Here is a 21557-nt window from a genome sequence, read left to right on the forward strand (position 1 = left end):
GGAAGCTGCCAAGACAAACCATACCATGTAAAGCACTAAGGTAAATTCACAAAAGAGTTGTGAAACTGAAAAACCAAAAGTGTTTGTTCAGGCTCTACATTATGCTCTCTTTTTGTGCCTGGTTTGGGGGTGAGTGATGTGTGCTGTCCATCCACCACCTGAGATGGATAGAGGGATGTCCTTTTCCCTCTAACATAACACCAGAACCAGGGGACATCCTCTAAAATTGAGTGTTGGGAGAGTTAGAATGGACAAATGAAAATATTTCTTTACCCAGCATGAGGTTAATCTGTGGAACTCCTTGCCACAGGATGTGGTGATGGCATGTGGCTGGGATGCCTTTAAAGAGTATCAGACAGTTATGGATGAAAAGTCCATCACAGGTTACAAGCCATGATGTGTATGTGCAAGCTTCTGATTTTAGAAGTAGGCTACCTCCACAGACGAGGTGCAAAGGATGGCACCAGGATGCAGGTCTCCTGTTGTCTTGTGTGTTCTCTGAGGCATCTGGTGGGCCACTATGAGATACAGGAAACCTGGACTAGGTGGGCTTTTGTCCTGATCTGTTAGGGTTCTTCTTATGTCCAAAATGTTGTCCACAAATAAGTGACACTTCCACTTCTTGGTCTGGGGGAAAGCACTGGTGTCACAGAACTGAGTCTTTTATATTCTGGTTTGAGAAGCATTGTGGTTAATTTGGGTAGGGGTAATACTATAGGAGTTACAGTGCAATTCTGTACTTGCTTAATTGGGAGTCATTGTATTCCACTGAGCCTACTCCCAAGTAAGGGTGTGTGGAATTGCAGTCCCCACCTCCTTTGGCTGAAAGCCCTGGAGTTCTATTTAGGATTCATGCAGAAGTTCCTAGGTTCTGTCCCCAGCACAGCAAGGTTGCAAAATGCCTTTCTGAAACCCTGTGAACAGTACTTGACTAGATGAACTTGTGGTCAGATTTGGCTTAGGGTAACTTAATATATTCTAGGTCAGTGGATCTCAAAGTATTTAGCCTTGGGACCCACCTTAAAAAAAAACAACTTTCACTTTACCAGTTGCTCAAGTCTCTGTGGCTATAATGGTAAATGGGCAGCATTGCTCCCCTCCTATAGCAGGTTGTTTAACTCAGTTTTGCCCTACCCACATGTGTACACATTTGATCCCTGTTGCTTATATGCAACATTGAGCAGAAATGGCTTAACCCTTACTGCACATTGCCTAATCTGTTGTCAGTTTTGCAACCCACCAAAAATTGGGTCATGATCCACTGGTGGGCCATGGACACACAAGAACTGCTGTTCTAGGCCAGGGATCTCTAAACTTTTTTGACGGAGGGCCACATCAAATATCTGGCAGTGTTGAGGGCCGGGGGGAAAAAATAAATATAAAATTTGGATGGAACTTAGCTGAATGAATAAATGAGTGGGTTCAGATGTCTAGGACATCTCCAAGAATGAACACAGCTCAAGAAATAAAGCATACACACTTAAATGGACCCCCATTCCCCCACTCCACAAGCACAACTTTGGTTGTGGTTGGTCAACTGGGCCAGAAGCTCTCAGGGGATCAGAGGCTGGCCAGGGGCTGCGTTTGGTCCTCCGGCTGGGGTTTGGAGACCCCTGTTCTAGGCTTTTGTGTATTTTGGTAGTATTTGCTTTCTTTACATAGTAATCATATAGTCTTTTACAACTTATAAATAAGTGTGTGAAATAGAGGTGAGCGTTGGAGCCAGTGTGATTTTATTGTGTTGGACCTAGGACTTGGGAGCTTTAGGTTGCAATCTTTATCAATCCCAGAACTAAGACTTGGTGCCTTAGGGCTAGTCACCAACTCAATGTAGCAAGATGGACAGGGGCAATCATATATGCTTCTTAGTTTACTGGAGGAGCAATAGTATGATAAAAATGTAATAAACACTATAGCAAGTGGGCCCAAGAAAACAAGTTAGGCGGTCCCTGTTGGGCAGTACAGGTTGAGACTAATTATTCCCGAAGGTTCCATTCCAAGCATTCTAGTGGATAACAAAAAACCGCACCATAGCAAATCAATTTGAGAAACAAAGTTTCTTTGCTACAATGATTTAAAAATAGCCTTGCTGACCTTCTTGATGTAAAATAAGAGTTATTAAGACAATCCATCAGCCCTTCACTCAGCTCCTCCCTTCACCAATGCAAAGCTATCACCTTTCAGGTGCTGGGGGAAGGGAGGGGTCAGCAGGAGAGAGAAGGATTGATGGATTGTCAGCCTGCTGCCCCCCCCCTCTCTCTCACAGTAAGGAGGCTATTGTTAAAAGACTGTTCAGTTTTTTAAACTGTTTTTAAAGGGATGCATTTTTCCCCTTCTGCAGGGATCAGCACATTCCTTCTCATTTGCAGGGGCCATTTGTGTTGAGTCAAATCCTTGTATAAATAGGCTGGACTGTACTCTCAGTTTAAGTTTATCCATTTATTCCCGGTTTCAGTTTTTCATTCCAGCTCTCCCTCTGCCTTTCACATTCATTAAGAAATATCAGTCAGGAGAAACAAACTAAGTTGTTGGATGATCAAGTTTGTACATAAAAAAGTGACACATGGCATCAAAATAGTTGACCTCTGTGCTTTGCATGATCTGTGCTGCTAGTAGACTAGTAGTTGAAAAATCTTCTATAATGGTTTTAATGTTTCTGTCATTGTGGAATTCATTTTTCAAATCCTTGTATAAATAGGCTGGACTGTACTCTCAGTTTAAGTTTATCCATTTATTCCCGGTTTCAGTTTTTCATTCCAGCTCTCCCTCTGCCTTTCACATTCATTAAGAAATATCAGTCAGGAGAAACAAACTAAGTTGTTGGATGATCAAGTTTGTACATAAAAAAGTGACACATGGCATCAAAATAGTTGACCTCTGTGCTTTGCATGATCTGTGCTGCTAGTAGACTAGTAGTTGAAAAATCTTCTATAATGGCTTTAATGTTTCTGTCATTGTGGAATTCATTTTTTATTTGTAAGCATTTTTAAAATGTAGAGTGAAATCCAGAACTTTTGAAAGCCAACATGACATAACATGATCTTAGAACAAGAATTAATGGTTCAATGTACACAAACTGTTTCATGCAAAAAATTCTTTAAAATATTTTGTAAAGCTTTCTTCAGATATGTGTATAAGGTGTATATGAGACCTTTATATATAAATGAATTTTAGACTTGGATCACATCCCCAAGATATCTCGTTTTTATGCAAATACAGTGATGCCTTGCAAGATGAAATTAATTCGTTCCGCGAGTCGTTTCATATTGCGAAAATTTCATCTTGCAAAGCACGATTTAAAACAAACCAAAACAAAAAATAATGCAAAAAAATTTGGCTTGCAAAGCACGGCCATAGAAAAATTCGTCTTGTGAGTCACCAAAAAAATCGCAAAACGCTTTCTTCTTGCGAGGTTTTCATTGCGCGAGGCATTCATCTTGCGAGGCATCACTGTATTCCAAAATCTGGAACACTTCTAGTTCTAAGCATTCCAGATAAGGGATACTCAACCTGTATATCTTTAAACTAGCTAGTTGCTTCCTGGATCTAATGGGTACGACTGAAGCAGGACAAGGTTTCCACAGATATTTTGTAACGATTACTGCCAGTTACTGCCAAGCAAATGAAAGTTTTCTATATTTAAAATAGTGGTGGCACAGAGCAATGTCCTTGTAGATCATAGTTCTGTAGGTGGCCTGCAAATCTGCTTTATCTTGTTCTTGGAAGTATTACTAGACTTTAATCAAAGTGTAGTATCACGTTTGTACCGCAGTTTCATTCATAAGCATTTGTTTTCAAGGATTCTAAATCCTTTGTGAGAAAGTTGAATCCATGGCTCAGCAAAACATTTTTGCTTTATTGCGATAGTTAAATTGTTGAATCCAGAGTTTGTGGGATAGTGATAGTCATAAGCAAGTATTATAAGCAAGTCTTGGGTATAGCTCCCAATTAATATAATATGCATATGTTCAGAATTTTTTTTTCTTTGTATTTTCACTTCAGGAATTTTCTTCAGACAAGGAAGGTGAACATTTCACAAGGCATTCTTTAAGATCTATGAGGAAAAATAATCAACGTTATTCAGATTCTAGTTTTGACAAGGGCATGCCAAAGCTGAGTGAAAATGGTGTTAACAGGCAACATTTTACAAGGTAATTGGTTTTCCTACTTCTTGCAAATAATTTGGAAAAATCATTTAGAGCCCAATTCTAAACCAGCCCAGCATCGGCACTGAACCCTACTCTGAGGGTGCCGTAAAACATGTTTATGGCACCCTCAGGGTAGAGAGCATAGGTGCCAGGCCCAGTGCCAGTAGGATGACGTGCTGCCATGGGGGGGGGGAGTGTGACCCCTGAGTGGTGGTACAGCTGGAAGGCCCAACACAGAGTTTCTCAAGTCTACACTGGCAACATAGGTGCAAGACTTGAAGCCCCATTGTAGGGCTTGGGGCTTCCCCTGAGGAGACCTCCAGCTGCCTCCAGATACCACTAGATACAGTGGTAACTGCTTTGGCACTGCTGCTCCAGTGGACACCAGGAAGGTCAGGATTGGACTGTTGATGTGTTGTCTTTGGTACCCAATGTATATAATAAGACCTGTGTACTAGACGTCAATGATTTTCTCATGTCCATGTTGTACTGTATCCTATGGCATGTTGAATGAGTATTAAGAGTACATAATTTGACACTGGATGTAGAGAAACCCAGATCTGTGAACTGAATGGATGTGGACCCAGATATGCAATGCATACTGTACCTTGAATGAATTTGTCACCAGATCTTTGCATTGTAGTTTGGATAGCAGCAGGAAAAAACCATCTCCTCTAAGGTGGATTTAGATTCCACAGTTCTCCTTAGCTAAATCTGTTCATGGAGGTATTACAAGGGGTCTATATGCCAGAGCTCAACAAAGCCTAGGGGTTAGGTCCCCACAGTGACTAGACAGTTGATTGTGGTACCTGAGAATTTACTGTGCCTGACTCTTGGACAGCTGTTGCAAATTGAAGCAGCAGTCTTGTTTCTACACACTATTGCTGAGTTTAGTGGCCACCTGTACATGTTCACTGCTTCTTCAGACAATGTTCCTTGTGTCACATGGTGGCTGAAGCAACAGCTGCATGTTGAGGATGATTCTTGAAGCCACAGCTGCAACCTGCCAGTATAATGGGTGTGCCTCTACTTGAGTCTCTCGCCTCATACTTAAGCCTTTGGAGGGAGTTAGATTGAGGGAGAGATTCATTTTATGGACATCTGTTCTTGCATGTCCCTCATTGTTTCTCTCTGATTATATTTGTGTGTCTTTTTAAATGTATCTTTCCCTCAATCTATCATTCCCACAACTATCCTAGACTTATTCCTCCCCCTGTTTTTCTTCCTTGACCACATCCCCAATGTTGGTCCGCTCAGTGTTTTGTGTCTCTAACTGCTCATGCAGTCTGTCCTTCTCTCTGGTGATTTTTTGCTCCACTTAGCTCTCACTGAGCATTTCTCTTCCCTGTTTCACTTCCCCTCTACCCCTATCTGTCCACCCCGGTAGAAGTTCCTTGAACCCTCTCTTTCCCAATTCTGTCGCCTCTTATCTACAGGCTACAGCACAATCCTGTGTATGTCTACTTGTAAGTGTCCCACTATGTTCAGTGCATTAACTCAGGTAAGTGTATAGGATTGCAGTCTCTCTCTTCAGCCAAGACATGTTGCCCACTGTGCATAGTATTTGGAATTAAACAAAGTTTCACTTACTGGTGGAATTGAGAAGCAGACAGAGGTACCTACCCTGTCCCCTTGTAAGTGTATTAAACCTCCAAAGAAAGCCTATAGTTGGCTTATTGGATGGATGACTGGGGTGAGGCATGTAGTAATGTTCTAATTTGGCTCCTTTTCTTCCACTCTAGAAGAGAGGTTGGGTGGATGTGTTGTTGCCAGCACTGCTTCACCAATCATGCCTGCATTCGCTGTACACGTGTGACCTACACGTGTCATGCACACATACACAAATACCTGAAATTGGGGAAATTAGCAAGCCAAAGGTCAAATCTAGCAGTGTGACAAGGTTTGGGATCTTTGACATGGATGAGCAGTGCAACCAATCTCAAAGTGCCTCAAAATTAGACTAACAGTAACCACGATAGAGCTTTTCAAAGAAAATAAAGAGTTTATTAAAGAAATAATCTTTTGGGGGGAGAGAGATCAAAAAGGGGGGAAATCAGATAACCCTGCCACACTATTGTTCAGTAGAAATACCTGTTATCTCATGTGGAAGGACTTCTTGGCCTAAAGTCTGGAAAGGAACTACCCAGTTGGGCAATTGTAATTCAATTTAACTTTCAGGCAGGACTTGTTCTTGCTAGCTATCCTTTGTCAGACCTCAAGCACCCAGATTTAATCAACCATAGAGGGGCCTTTCCTTGGAAGCCAGCAAAGTTCACCCCTTTTCACTTCAGGGAGGCCTGCCGGACTCTGAAACCAAGATGGACATGTGTTTGGGGAAAGAGGGTCTTTGTAACAGTATGCACCTACATGTGCTCTTCAAAAATCTCCTTGCTTGCTTTTCCACCCAATTTATCTCTGCTTTTGTGTTTCTTACCTCTTCAAAATCCTTATAGCCTACTTTTATCCCTTCGCTTTTCACTCTTCATTTGATTACTATCATTCAGTCTTTTCACTCTTTCTCTCCATTTTCATTCTCCTTCATATTTTCTAATATTGCCTAACTATTTCAAACATTTTCTCTTCTTTACTAAAACTGTTTTCTTTGCCCTAACTTTATACACCTTCACTTCTCTTTACCTTTCTGTGTTGGTCCTATATCTTTTTAGTTGTCTCAGGAATGGGACATGAGGTTGCAAGTTGCGTGCACATTGAGGCATGGGGAGGGAAAATGGCTCCTAAAGCAAAGCAAATTTGCCAAGCCCAGTTTGTAATAGAGCCCTTCACACCTTGAACTTCCTTAGCAAGCATTTCTTTTTCTTAGTTCTTTTCTATTACTTGTTGTGACCTTTGCAATATTATTAACAGTATTTATATACCGCTTTTCAATTAAAAGTTCACAAAGCGGTTTACAGAGAAAAATCAGAGAAAAAAATAATAAAGTTAATTTCAAATTAAGAAAAACAAGCTCTTTGAAAAGACTTGACAGTGGCACATCTTTTTCTGCCTTCTAAATCAGGGGAAAAAAGGATATACCTTAACCACTTTCTTTAAAATAGAGAAATGGAAGCTATTGCTGGTTTATTTTATTAAAAAAAAAATCTTAATTCATTGAGAAATTTCCTTCTTAAAGAATGTGTATTGTACCTGAAAATACAAGTAGGAGCAGACTGTGCCATTCAAATGGACTCTTTACAACATGAACGAAACTGATGTAGCTTGATTGAAGTGGACTAGTATATTTAACATTCCAATATTGTTTATGGATTGAATATGCTAGAGCTTGTAAAGGATAACCCTTATGATTATGTGGAAGCTTGATAGTGCTTGGAAAAATTTCAGGAACCTATTGGCAAGTAACTTAAAATTATTTATGGACTATATAAAACTAGTGTCTAAAAATCTGTTTCTTCCTCTGATCAGTGTATGATTTTTCTAAGTTATCCTTTTGTAAATGATGATTGAGCAGATACATTTTGAATTTTTTAAAATATTGGATCAGTGCTTCATAATGAAATCACAGTTCTAGTACTGATTCCAGAGAGAGAGATTATGAGAATAGGTACGTAGTTTGTACAGTTAACCAATGTTTTTACTTCTATGCAGGCAACTGGCTAGACTACAGGCTGATAATAAAAAGAATGAAAATTGTGAAGAAGGTAATCTACTAAAATATACATTTTGTGAGTTGTAGAGTTGTAAAGAACCTGATGGATCACTGTTTGTTCAACATTCTATATGGGGGAATAAAAATACATAAAATATTCCTGATGGCTGGCTGTGTGTTGAAGAGCAAGTTTTGTCCTTACCTTGATTACAAAAATTATCAACTTCTGTAAGTTTGTTTTTGGGTTGAGTGTTTTTTACCTTCTGCAAACATGTTCTTCATATATAAAATATTGCAATGAATCCCCAGCCCCTAAAAGCCAGCCTGGGATATTAAACATTTTAACAAATGTGTATGCTTCTGCATATAAGTTTCCAAGTATGGAGAAAGATATATTATTCTGGGGTGTCTGTATTTTACTTCCAAAAGAACAGGCACTCAACTACCTTGACGTTTTGCTTTTGCTGCTAATAACTATAATCTCATTTTAAAATTACAATAATGCATACATGACACCATAAGAAAATAGATGTTCACTTATATTTGTGAAATAATGCTGATCTTCAAATAATAATTCTTAAGAGCCCAATCAGTACAGGAGCAGCGGTGCCAAACGGCTCCCACTGTATCCTGTGCTGGAGTTGAGTGGGCTGAAGGTCTCAGAGTAAGGGGGACCATTACCCTGAGTAAAGCCTCAGCATCTCCCCACTGGCACTGCACACTTCCTGGGTGGCACGAACATATCTTAGGGCACTGTGGAACACCACCTGTGGGCAGCATTGGATTGGGCTGTCAGTATGGTCCTTATATAAACCAATTGACTAATGCAGATACTTTATAAAATTTAGGTACTGTAGTTCCTGTCACCAGGTCACTGAAAACGAGAATAAACGGAAAGCCTGTTGAACATGTCACAGAAGAAAATGGGGATGTTGAAGTCCGTCGCAGTTGCAGAATTAGGCGAAGTCGCTATACTACTATGAATCAGTCAGTTTTGTTTGACAAGCTTATTACAAAGTAGGTGTTTTCTGTATTATATCAAGGTTCCTGAAAAATGGAAAGTTTTTTTTAACGAATTGTAGCAGAGATATTGACAATCCCGGATGTGTTCCTATAGTTCTTATGTGTGAAGTTACACTTACTAATTTTAAGGAAGTGGGCTTCAAGAATTGTTAGAGGGCTGGGAACTGTGGACTAAAGGGGGCACAAGGTTGCACCAAAAGTTGAAAAGTGTGTGTGGATCAATCCTGTGATAACTGAGCTGCTAGTTCAAAGTTGCTTAGATTCCACAAATGATATCTGAAGATTTGATTTTCTACCAGCTGGGAGGACACTCCCATTTCTGCCTCTCCAAAAAATACAGCATATTAATTTAGCCATCTCTGTATGCCACAAAGTAGATGAGCGCAGTAGTCACAATTGGTTTTGTGCCACGACCTACCTCACTCATCCTCTGCGGTAGGTCGCGACACAGTGCTCCTTGTAATACCACAGTCCCTTACTGGAAGCCTCTGGAGACCTGTTCTGGGTTGTGCTGGGCCAGTAACCCACTCCATTAGCTTCCTCAGCCTTCAGAATGCCCTACGGAAGTGACCAGAAGCAACTTTCTTTCAAACCAGAAGTTATGTCCGCGAACTGCAAGTTGCTTCTGCGGGGCATTCTGGGGCCCACAGAAGTCAGTGGAGTGGGTTGCCGGCCTGGTGCAACCAGGAAGAGGCCTCCAGGGGCTTCCAATAAGGCATTGCAACCCTACATGGAACATAACATTGTGACCCACTGTACACGGGTTACCAACCCACTACACATCAGGTCATGACAGTTTGAGAACTGATAATGATTAGCACATATTTGATCATTCATACCAATGATATCTGAGCAAATCCTGGTCTTTGCCATTTATAGAAAGAGTTGTTTGTTTTATAAAACCTGAGTTGCATTCAGTCCAATCTGGTGCTCAGAACGATGTCCGCTGCAATACAACAGTCATGCTTAAATTTACAGTTGATTACAATGAACAGTAAAAATTGCTAAAGCTTAGAGGAGGGAATCTAGCTCAGTAGTAGAGAATTCCCTATCAAGTTCCAGGTTCAATGCCTGACAAAGCTGAGGTATGCTGGAAAGTCCCTTGCCTGAAATTCTGCAGAGTTGCTGTCAGTGTAGGCAATCCTGGCCTATATGGACCAATGGTCTAAGTCAGTAGTTCTCAAACTCCAAGGGAGTTTGAGCCCCATAGTAAGTCCCTGTGGGGGCGGAGAGAAGCAGTGTTCCTGGGGGTTGCATTGATGCCTCCTCCCTGCCCTCACCCCTTAAGGGGGCAGAGGCCAGGGCCTTCAGCCTGGGGTGTGGTGATGCCCCAGTTTGAAAAGCCCTGGTCTAAGTCAATATCATTTGTTCATATCTGGAAGATTGCTGATTTCCAGGAGTGGCTCTTTAAAAGGTGCAAGGGTCTGCAGGGGAAAAGGGAGGGCTAAAAATTTGTGGTTAATTTCCATGAGGGTCCCTCTGCAACCTAGGCTGTTTATCTAGTTGTTTGAGTGTTCTACTCCAGTAGTAATATGTTTAAATCTTAATGCTATGTTGTTCACTTGTAGCCCAGATCCTAATACCTCACACAGTTAGCAGATGTTTTCATGTAAGATGACTATCAGAATGAATAGTTTACAGGAAATAATGTGTGACCTGTCTTGAGCTCACGTGTGTGTGAACTTGCTTACATATTTCTTTCACTCTGGATTTGTGTTGAGAAGCCCCAGTTGATAATGGGTTCTGTTACACATACTCAGGGCAAAACAGATATGCATTTTATATGTTTTTAGGTTTTCATGGCCAGAAATAATCCAACAGTTTATTCAGGTGAGAAGACTATGGTTATGTCAAAGAATTAGAATCCATGTTGAAGTCCAACATTTTGTTCTGTTTTTTCAGAACTTCGTCAGGGAAAATGCGCAGCGTGTCCTGCCTAGGCATGTTTTCCCTGATGAAGTTCTGAAAAAACAGAGCGAAACTGACTTTTTAATGGATTCTAATTCTTTAACACAACCATGATCTTCTCACTTGAATAAATAAATATCAAATTGTTAGATATGCATTTATTTACCGATCATGAGCTACATACAAGTACAGGTACAACCAATTTATCCAATTGGTTATTGATTTTTGTATTCGAATTTGTCTCAAAAGGAATCAGGGGGGGGGATTCAAAGTCACACACACCTTTGCTTCCTTTGCCCTGTCTCGCTCCCTTTCAAGGCAGCCCAAAACACTGCAAAAAAGGCTCCACCTGGCATAGGCAGGGAAATAGCCCTGGAGCCATGGAAGAGGTTCCCCTTACTAAGGAACAGTAGGACTCCTGGAGCCCCTGAAGCAGCAAAGAGAGGAAAGGGGAGTGGAAAACCTCTGTATCCAGAACACGTGCAGCAAGGTGGTGGAGCGCTCTCTCGCGCGTGCGCGCGTGTGAGCAGGTGTGGTAGTAACAGAGAGGATTGCTTCAAAAAACCCAGGGAGTGTTTGCCCAATCCCCCCCTTCTGACTGAGATGGTGCAGGCTCTCTTTGCTCCAACCTACACAAACAAAACAGCCCAGCAAGCCAAAGCAGATTTAGGCTACAATCTGATCCACACTTTCCTGGGAGTAAGCCCCATTGACTAGAAGCATAGGCAAGCTATGAACTGTGCTCTCAGGCTACAATCCTCTCCACACTTTGATTAGAATGGGACTTACTTCTGAGTAGGCAGGCATAGGACTGGGATATCAGGCTCCAGTTCCCTCCACACTTTCCTGGGAGTAAACCCCATTGACTAGAATGGGGCTTACTTCTGAGTAGAAATGCATAGGACTGGATTGTTAAAAGCTCAGCATCCCACCTGTGAAAGAAGCAGAGACAGCTGGCTAGGGGAGGGCTGATTATGGAGCGGGGGAGGGGGAGGCGATTGAGAACAGCTGCCTTAGTTTCCTTCCATCCCAAGTGTCAGGCTGCAGTTTATTTGCATAACTATGCAATTTAGCACAGCATGTTTTTTTATAGAGGCAGGTCAGGGGACGGAACACACATGCATAAATAGGCATTGTTTAAAAGTTAACTTTTAGCTTCCAGTTATCTTAATAGAAGATTACAACAGATTGTTGTCTGTTTCAAATATTCTTCATGTTATGTGTCCTTGAACACTTTATCAGTACTGCAGAAGCTGTACTACAGAAAATGGATGATATGAAGAAGATGCGCAGACGACGGATGATGGATTTAGAAGACCTTGGGGTTTTCAATGATGGAGAAGAGGTGTGTTTTCAAACTGAAGAAAAAAATGGTATCTTGCTTTGTTAAACGTATAGTTGGCAGATTGGCTACCTTTTTACTCTCAACTTGACTAACTAAGGTGGATAATAAAAAGCTCAAATATTTATAGCGATACTTTTATTGGAGCCAAGCTTGAAGCTTCATTGTGTTCCTAAGAGTATGCTGGTGATGTGCTTGTTCATATGGTCAGTTAGATGGTAAGGCACAGTGTTGTTTTGTTTTGTGTTTTCCATTATTACTAGGAAAACCTTGATGTGTACTCACGAGGGAAACAAAAAAGAGGAATCCAAAGGACAGATGAAGAAACTACAGATAACCAAGACGGAAGTGCAGGTCATTGTCCTGCTTTGAATTTTTAGAATTGTGTTCTACTAAGTGACTTAATTATAATGTAGCATAATTTTGTTTCAATCTTGTGACTTGTCTCTATACTTTGATTTGTGTACAAATGAGGAACTTCATTGGAATCCTTTTAATAGTATAAGAAGTACATTCTCTGAATTTTTTGTTTATAGACATCTTGTTGTGAAAATCTAGAAAATGATACTTAGAGATAGGCGTTAATAGCCTCCAAGAATTTCACCATTATTTGCAATCGCTTAAAAAAAAAAGTCATAACTTTAATGGGTCTGCTGTTGCTCATCTAAGTCTAACAATGTCTCCTGAGACCTATGTTTTACATTCTTAGACTTACAACAAATTCTTTCTTTTAAACTTAAACATTATTCGTTCATTAGATTCTTCAGAAGAAGGTGAAGACCAAGAAGATGAAGATGGAGAAGATAATCAAAAGCGTTATGACCTTAGACAGCGAAAAACCATTGTACGCTATCAAGCCTCACCAGAAAGTAGGTTTGCCTCTATACCATCTTTCTCTGGTAACTTAATTAGTCTGCGGCAATCCTGATGTTACATTTAGAAAACCTTTATCTTATAAACCACCTCCTCTGTGTTTTGCAGTCATATTCTTTGCCATGCAATTATGCATTCTTTCACTAGGTGACTTTTCAGCTGGTACTGAATGAATTGTTTGTAATTAAATGAACTTGGTGTAGTGGTAACTTGTAGGCATACATAAGCTTTTTCTAGATTTTCAGTCTTTGTAGAGAATATGAAACTTGCCACAAGCTTTCTTTCATTTAACGTGTAGGCAAAAAGGATATGTTCTGAAAGAGTTTTTAAATCTTTTAATAGAGCCCAGGCACCAAAGGAAGCCCAAATTATTTTATCCTGAGGCAGCATCTCCAGTAAGACGGAGATTTCCCTTCAGCTCTGCAGGACCGAGGAGCCCATATTGTAAAAAGATGAACAGGTTTGTCACTACTTACGATAGTGCTCCAGTATTATCAGTGCTTACAGTGCCTTCTTTTCTCCTGAATTATTCATATGGTAGTTCTCTGTGATTGCAGGCCACCTGCTAAGTTGATCTACAGTATCTCTTTAGCTGTACTTATGGAGCTGATTTCTGTGTGGCCTGGAGTTCTGTCCATGCTGAGTGGTGAAGAAAATAGATGTAAACTTTCATGCATTGTCTTATGAAGCTGGGCTGCAACAAACTGTAGAACATAGTGAATTGCTTCCTTATAGGGATGGTGATTCTCTTAACCTGCAATTCTATACACTGGTGTTCTTTATCCTGTGGGTCATGATCCCAGTGGCGTTGCAAAGCGTCATTTTGGGGGTTCAGAGCCTGTGGAAGAGAGGGTTTAGATCCAATCCAATAATGGTACTTCCTTATCAAAACTAAGTTCTTGATATAGTCCTGCGTAGTCTCTTCTGTGGTGATTTTATAGATTCCTCATTGTGCTGTGTGAATTAATCTTGCATTTCAAGACTGCATTTCTTAATCAATTTTATACATTTATATGCCCGTTCTCCAAAAAGGGGTGCTCAAAGAAATACGTAAATACATATTTATGTACAGTATGTGAATACTTGTTTCTCTTTTTAAATGAAAAACAGACGAAAGCATGCAATTCATAACAGTGATTCTACATCATCATCTTCATCTGATGATGAGCAATGTTTTGAGAGGCGGAGGAAACGAAGTCGGAGCAAAGCATTAAGCAGGTATTTTTCTGAAGCTGTTTGTGCTTCACATAGCAATATATATAGCATACAGCAAAAGTCATTTTGCTATATTGTTGATGAGAAAAAAATTGATTCCTGTTTGGGGCTGGTGTCTGTGTGGCGTTTGCACGTTTTCCCCATGTCTGCATGGGTTTTCTCTGGCCCAGAAAGCTCACTTTTATTTCATTGTTTAACATTTGAAGTGTTTGAGGATCTTTATTTAGAAGTTTGATGTTTTTGTGACCAGAAACTTGCTTTAGGACTGTGTTTCCCAAAATCTGCCAGTGTGTTGCAGCCAATTTTTGGTGGGTTGCAAAACCGGCAAGCAGATAGCCATCAAGGAAAATGTATTGAACCCTATGGAAATTGAAATGGAGCAGCATGTGTGCACTTACTCATAAGTAGGCAAACGTGCCTTAGTTCACTTTGAAGGGCAAGCTGTGAGGAACGCAATGCCACCAGAATGGTTCCTGTCTGATAAAGGCAGGCGCCAACAAACTCTCTAGAATGAAATTGTCCGTCCCCCCATCTGACAAAGGAAACGTTTTGAGCCCTATAGAAACCAAAACTGAGCCACATGAGCATGTTTAATCCTGGGCCCACTTTTTAAAACAATACTCTATCAGGATCCACCTAGCTTTATGAGGCTTAAAGTTTCACTTTACCAGCCACTCAAGTGTCTATTTTTATCCTTTTTACTGTGGGGGGAGTGGAGACTGCCTTCAGGAGCATTTTTTGAGCTCCATGTTCATCTGATCAGAGCCATTTTGGTGGCCTCGTGTTTCCCTTTGCCTGTCCTTTGATAAGGGACATGATCATATACTTATGAGTAAACATGCATGTGTGGCTCACTTTCACTTTTCATAGGGCTCAATACATTTTTTTGTCAACTTGGGGGAACTTGCTTCTCAAGAGTGCTGAGGCCTGTGTTCATCAGATCAGGACTATTCAGGTGGCATTGTGTTCCCCTTAGTCTACCCTTTGATGTGGACCAAGGCACAGTCACCTACTCATGAATAAATTTGTGGCTGCTACTCTGTTTCAGTTTCTATAAGGCTCAATACATTTTCCTTGTCAGCTATCTGCTTGTTGGTTTCACAGCCTACTGGTAGGTTGTGTCCCACAGTCTGAGAACCAGTGGGTTAAATCTTATTGGGGTATATAAACCATATCCATGAATTAGCTAACTGATGTTAGTGAATGAGGATTCTATTGTATGCTTAAACAGCTGGGACAGAGCAGGCTTCTCACCTGAATGTGCATCTGTTGTTACTTATCCTTCTTAAAAAGGTGGCACATAACATAACATGGTTACAATATAACTTGTGTTATTTCTTTGAATGTCTCTTGCTTCTCAAATTAGGTGCCTTCCACTAAACTTTAAGAAAGATGAATTAAAAGGAATCCACAAGGATCGGATGAAAATTGGGGCAAGCTTGGCTGATGTTGATCCAATGCAAATTGATACATCAGTAAGTCTTTAATATGTCAAATTCTTACATAAATGTTTGATGTTACTGACCTTCTGCACAGCCCACAGGTGTACATGTTTGATCCCTGTTATGTATATGCAACATTAGGCAGAAATGGCTTTAAATAAACTCTTTCCTCAGAGTTTTGATTATTTTCTGAATGGGAGCTAGGTAACTGACTAACAGAATACAGTAAACAGTCTTGAGGGAATTATAATTTCATTCATTGATTTGCTGTTTTTTATTGTCGTCTGTGTCCTCCCTCTCCTTAGGTTCGATTTAATAGTGTGGGTGGACACTATAGCCATATTTCAGCTCTAAAGGAGATGGTGGTTTTTCCACTGCTTTATCCAGAAGTATTTGAGAGATTCAAAATTCAGCCTCCAAGGTATGTGAATAGCATTTACACCTGTGCCTATAGGATACCATTGAATTTTTTTGCTTCAAGCAATTCCTTAACTTAAAGACTTTACATTTCCATTCTTAATAGGGGCTGCCTCTTCTATGGTCCACCAGGTACTGGAAAAACTCTTGTTGCCAGGGCACTTGCAAATGAGTGTAGTCAAGGTGACAGAAGAATAGCATTTTTCATGAGAAAAGGTGCCGATTGCCTTAGTAAATGGGTGGGAGAATCTGAACGGCAACTTCGTCTATTGTTTGATCAGGTAATTTTTCTTTCTGTATTTCATGTTGTGGTCTGTGCTGCTACATCAACACTTACACTGCTCACCTTTCCTTATAGGCCTATCAGATGCGACCTTCAATTATATTCTTTGATGAGATTGATGGTCTTGCTCCTGTACGGTCCAGTAGACAAGATCAAATTCACAGGTATGAGTTTCACGTTTAAAAGGTGTTTGTCTTAAATTCGGCCTATTTAACTGCACCTAAATAGGCCCAAAATGTTTATTCCCCAGATACTAGTGGTAAAGATGTTGATATAGACCCATCTGGGAACCATTCTTTTGGGAGGAAAATGGTAAATAAGAATTTTTACTCATTGCGACAAGTACAGGCATGTATCACTTAGAAATGTTCCACTTAAGGACAGACTGTATTTACAATGGTAGTCTCTAAATTACCTACTGAATTACAAACTGAATGAATTACAATCCATTATGATCAACCCCATCTAGTGGTGGAGTGCAGTATAGCCTCCAGCGTTTATGTAATGTAAGGGAGTGAAATTGATTAGCTTGTACTAGGATAGGCTGAGTGTTTCCATGATGATGGAATGGCTTAATGAGAGGGATAGCTTACCCCCATTGTTAAGCAATGCACACCTGTTTCTAAATTATGTGTGTCTTGAAGTCACTGAACTTGTTATCTCTAAAATAGAAATAGTTGACACAGCACAGGGCATGTGTTCAAATACTACTTTTTCATAAATAAACTTAGTACAGTGGATTGTCTTGAAATAGGAAACCTGTGCAGGGGAAAAAATAAAAGTTCCTTGTGACATAAATTCATCATGAACCTGACTAGAAATGAACAAAACCCAAAACATAAGGTAGGATGCAGGTGTAAGCAAAATTTCCTTTTTGTACTGCAACATGAGTTAAGAAGTTTGGAGCATAAGTTTGAACTTTGGATCAGCTCCGAATACCTTATCCCGTTTGGTCATGTCAATTGTAAGCCCCAATTTGTTACCTCTGTAGCTTAGTGACGTGACTAACAGCCCAATCCAATGCTTCCCAGCACCCAGGGCTGCAGCGGTGCCAAAATGGCTACTGCTGCATCCCATGGGGCTGGGAAGCAGCGCTGAGGGTACTCGGGTTGAGGGAGCTTACATTCCCTTACTCTTTGTAACAGCCAGGTGGCCCCGATGGTTCTCCTTGGATCTGCTCCTGCTATTGAACGGTTGCAGATGTCAGGTCTCCCAGGCCAGGCAGGGGTTTAGGATATGGTAGCAGGGTCTGCTGCCATCTCTACCTCCTCCCACTCTGCTCCCTGCTCCTGCCATCCCTTTCCCCTGTCCTCTTCCTGCCCCAGAACACCCCCCCTGACTTAACTCTCCACTGTCTGTGCTCGCCCAGAGCTCCGGGTGGTAGCTGTTACTCCTCTGCAGCTCAGCACATGCTTGTACTGAGCCACCGCCGGCACCAGACTGGCACAGACTTTTTGCACAGTGCTTTACAGCACTTTTACAATAGTATGTACTGGTGCTGGACTGATGTGAGCCCAATTGGGTTGGGGTCTTAATTCCATACTACCTACATAGTAATGCTTACATCTGATAATCATGTGCATTTTACAAGCACTGCAGCACTGACACAACTATGTTCCATGTTTTGTGCATGTCCTCTCACAATGATTTGATTTAGACTGCTGCTAAACTTGACTTATGAATTAGGGCAGTTCTGAGTTTCTTGTGAATAAAACTATCTGAAAACTAAAATTGCAATTTTCTCTTAAAATGTATTCTCTTTACTACAGTTGAGCCTATTTATCCACAGATTTTTGATCCATTGATTTGGCTGAACACGGATCCTCTGGGCCCTGTTTGACCCAAGCTGTGCTGGAGTCACCTCCAGAAGCTCTTCTGAGGCTCCTGAAAGCGTTGGAAGGCGACTTCAGGTTTCACCTTCTGATACTTTCGGGGGGCCTTCCAACTCTTTTGGAGTGCCTTTTAGATGCCTGTGGAGATGGTGCGCAGCATCCTTGGGCCTCAGAACAGCTCCAGTCGCGTTTGGAGCTCAGTGAATCCTGATATCCATTTGAGTTGATGTCATTTGGAATTTGGTATCTGTGACGGGTCCAGGCACTGAACTGTTGTGGATAATGAGGATCCACCTATATTTGGAGCCATTTCAGGGGGCCATTGCAGAATTAGAGCTACCTTTCACTCACATAGTGAAATTTTTATCTTTTTGTTTAAAAGTTCCATTGTATCGACCCTGCTTGCACTGATGGATGGCTTGGATAACAGAGGTGAAATCGTAGTGATTGGAGCTACCAATAGATTGGATTCTATCGATCCTGCTTTACGAAGACCTGGACGTTTTGACAGAGAATTCCTTTTCGCCTTGCCAGATAAAGATGTAAGAGACTCCATTTTCTTTATAAATAATTGGCTGTATCCAGGGTTGATGGTTTGCAGTAGCTCAGTGGTTCCCCAACTTTTTTCGACTGGTAGTTTCCTTGACTTACAGGGCTACAACCCTATACATTGTATAAGACAGTAAGTTTTTTGCAAGGATTCACTGCTCCCTCAGTTGGTTTTTGCTGCTCTCCAGGAAGCCACGGACCACAATTTGGGAGCCACTGAATAGCCTGTAGAGCAGGGTCTCCAGACTCTTGTCCACAGAGCAAATCTGGTGCCCTGTTGAATCGAATTGTGTTCTATGCTGTTCCATGAGGGAGCCTCTTGCTCATGCCGCAGAGCACCCCCAACCTTTGAACTCACTTTGCACTTCTGCGGTCTTTGCTTCAGCTGTCTTTGCACCCAGATTTCTGGGCATGCATGGCAGACCAGTGTGTGAAGGCCAGGGGTGATCTGCGGTGCTAAAGAGAGGCCCCTGGGCAGAATGGTAAGTGCTGTCCATGTTGGGAACCACTGCTATTGAGCAATAAATCACCAATGAGTAGAACAGCTTCTTAAATTAAATTTCAGTAGTCTGTCTTTGAAACAAATGATGAACATGCTATATGTTCAGCTCTGCTAAAACAAGTTCTTATTTGTAATCAATGGTATTAGTTTATATTGTATAGAACATGAAGGCAGAGCATCCGATTCCTAACAGATTATTTTAATTTAAAGTCAGTATCCACTTGGAACTGTTCTAATGTGTTAATATGGGGATGAAGAGTTTGAGGACAGCCACTTGAATACTGAAAAGAATAATTTCACTATAACACACGCTTGAATAACACACTAGCATTTCTTGCTTTGAAACAACTTCTGAGTCTCATCTCAAATATGTTGTATTGAAATAGATTTCACTGTAATTAGTGGGATTTCCCATGATATGTTGTGTGCTGGGGTTTGAATACCCTGCAAAGTCCTTTAGAAAAGTAAAACTTGGCACTACTTTTGTAAACAAAAAGCATTTGCACAGAACACTTATCAGTAGCATAAATGTGAGAACTATGAATAAATAGTGTAACTGGAAATACTTTGAAAGCAAAATCTAACGGTGGGTTTAAATCCTGAAGGGGTTTAAACAAAGGAATGATTGTGTTTCTAGGCAAGAAGAGAGATTCTTAAGATTCACACACGAGAGTGGTCTCCTAAACCATCAGAGATGCTTCTTGAAGAGTTAGCTGAAAAATGTGTTGGTAAGAACATCTGAAAAGACTATTTTCAAAACTCTTAAACACTTATTGATCCAGTTTTTTAATATGAAAATCTAAAATTTTTGCCATTAATCAACACAGCTACTTGGCTAAATGCTATTAATACATGGAGTTTTATCTTGTACCTTTATTGCCATTCATCTTCTTACTCAAAAGCAGGGGTGTTCAAACCCCGGCCCGGGGGCCACTTGCGGCCCTCGAGGCCTCTCAATGCGGTCCTCAGGGAGCCCCCAGTCTCCAATGAGCCTCTGGCCCTCCGGAGATTTGTTGAAGCCCACATTGGCTCAACGCAACTTCTTTCAGCGTGAGGACGACTGTTTGACCTCTCGTGTGAGCTGTGGGATGAGAGCTCCCTCCACTGCTTGCTCTTTCACATCTGTGATGCAGCAGTGGCAGCAAAGGAAAGGCCACCTTGCTTTGTGCAAGGCCTTTTATAGGCATTGAGCTATTGCAAGGCCCTCATTCATTCATATAAGTTCATCTTTAATATATTCATTTGTGTAAACTTACGTAAATTTATTCAAATTTTAAATGTAAATTAATTCTTTTTTTCCCCGGCCCCTGACACAGTGTCAGAGAGCTGATGTGGCCCTCCTGCCAAAAACTTTGGGCACCCCTGCTCAAAAGGGTTGGACGAATTAGTCTAATCTAAAAACAAATTGGAATTGAATCTTCCTGAACTTCTTGAGTGAAAGAAGAACTCTAACTTCAGAGTAGCTGTCAAAATATTTCACTGGTGATTTTAGCATGAATTGTGGATGATGATAAAGTATACTTAAGGCCAGAACTTTCTAAACCCTTGCCTGGGGGCCGGATCTGGGGTTTGGGGAAAGCCCCCTGCATGTGAGCGGATCTTACTGTTCTGCCTCTGCGCCACATTCATGCCCAGTAGATCTGGGCACCATTACACCATGCAGTTGCATCTGCCTGGATGTCCTGTTGCACAGTCTTCTGGGACATTGGACAACAGATGCAGCTGCACAGAGCATTCTGGTGGGTAGATTCCGTGCTTCAAATTGGGGACAACGTTTAACTTTTGTATTGGGATTAGACTATGCAACCATATAATTCATATGGAAATGTTTTTCTTTGTAGGATATTGTGGTGCTGATATCAAATCCATTTGTGCTGAAGCAGCTTTGAGTGCTTTACGTCGCCGTTATCCTCAAATTTACACCAGCAGTGCCAAGCTGCAGTTGGATATTTCTTCTATTAACATAACTGCTAAGGATTTCATGGTAGCTATGCAGAAGACCATACCGGCTTCTCAGAGGGCAGTGACTTCACCAGGCCAAGCACTGTCCAGCATTTCAAAACCTCTGCTTGAAAATACTCTTCAGAGAATCTTGGAAGTCCTACAGAATGTGTTTCCACACACAGAACTTGCACAAAAAGGAGGGGAGAAGTCAGGTATTTGTATAAGGATTTCCAGTTGATTTGAGAAGAAACTAGGTTAATATTCACCTGATTAAAATAATGCTAGCACAAGTGCTAAGCTTAACAAAATATTCTGAAGAACATAGCACTTAAACAACTTTTCTCTCCTCTTTGAGGGTTATTTGTTCTTTTCTATAACTTTGCATCTCAGAAAAACTGCCTGTTCATAAGGTTAATAACTGGAGTTCAAGGTTGATTCTTTGAACTTCAGATCTCTTTTAAAGAAGTGACTAGAC

General features: G+C 41.0%; 1 protein-coding gene across 1 annotated transcript in view; it reads left to right on the top strand.

The window, feature by feature from the left end:
* The window catches only part of ATAD2 (ATPase family AAA domain containing 2), a 35792-nt gene that overhangs the window by 1271 nt on the left and 12964 nt on the right, over positions 1 to 21557 (top strand). The window contains exons 2-16 of the mRNA XM_066624097.1: positions 4003 to 4151; positions 7752 to 7804; positions 8601 to 8769; positions 11926 to 12028; positions 12289 to 12379; positions 12784 to 12894; positions 13241 to 13358; positions 14009 to 14116; positions 15480 to 15588; positions 15861 to 15976; positions 16079 to 16253; positions 16331 to 16419; positions 18470 to 18629; positions 19776 to 19866; positions 20980 to 21294. Coding sequence (XP_066480194.1) covers positions 4003 to 4151; positions 7752 to 7804; positions 8601 to 8769; positions 11926 to 12028; positions 12289 to 12379; positions 12784 to 12894; positions 13241 to 13358; positions 14009 to 14116; positions 15480 to 15588; positions 15861 to 15976; positions 16079 to 16253; positions 16331 to 16419; positions 18470 to 18629; positions 19776 to 19866; positions 20980 to 21294 — 1957 coding nt within the window. The remainder of the gene's footprint in view (positions 1 to 4002; positions 4152 to 7751; positions 7805 to 8600; positions 8770 to 11925; positions 12029 to 12288; positions 12380 to 12783; positions 12895 to 13240; positions 13359 to 14008; positions 14117 to 15479; positions 15589 to 15860; positions 15977 to 16078; positions 16254 to 16330; positions 16420 to 18469; positions 18630 to 19775; positions 19867 to 20979; positions 21295 to 21557) is intronic.

The sequence above is a fragment of the Tiliqua scincoides genome, chromosome 4 (assembly GCF_035046505.1).
Source record: "Tiliqua scincoides isolate rTilSci1 chromosome 4, rTilSci1.hap2, whole genome shotgun sequence".
Lineage (NCBI taxonomy): Eukaryota > Metazoa > Chordata > Lepidosauria > Squamata > Scincidae > Tiliqua > Tiliqua scincoides.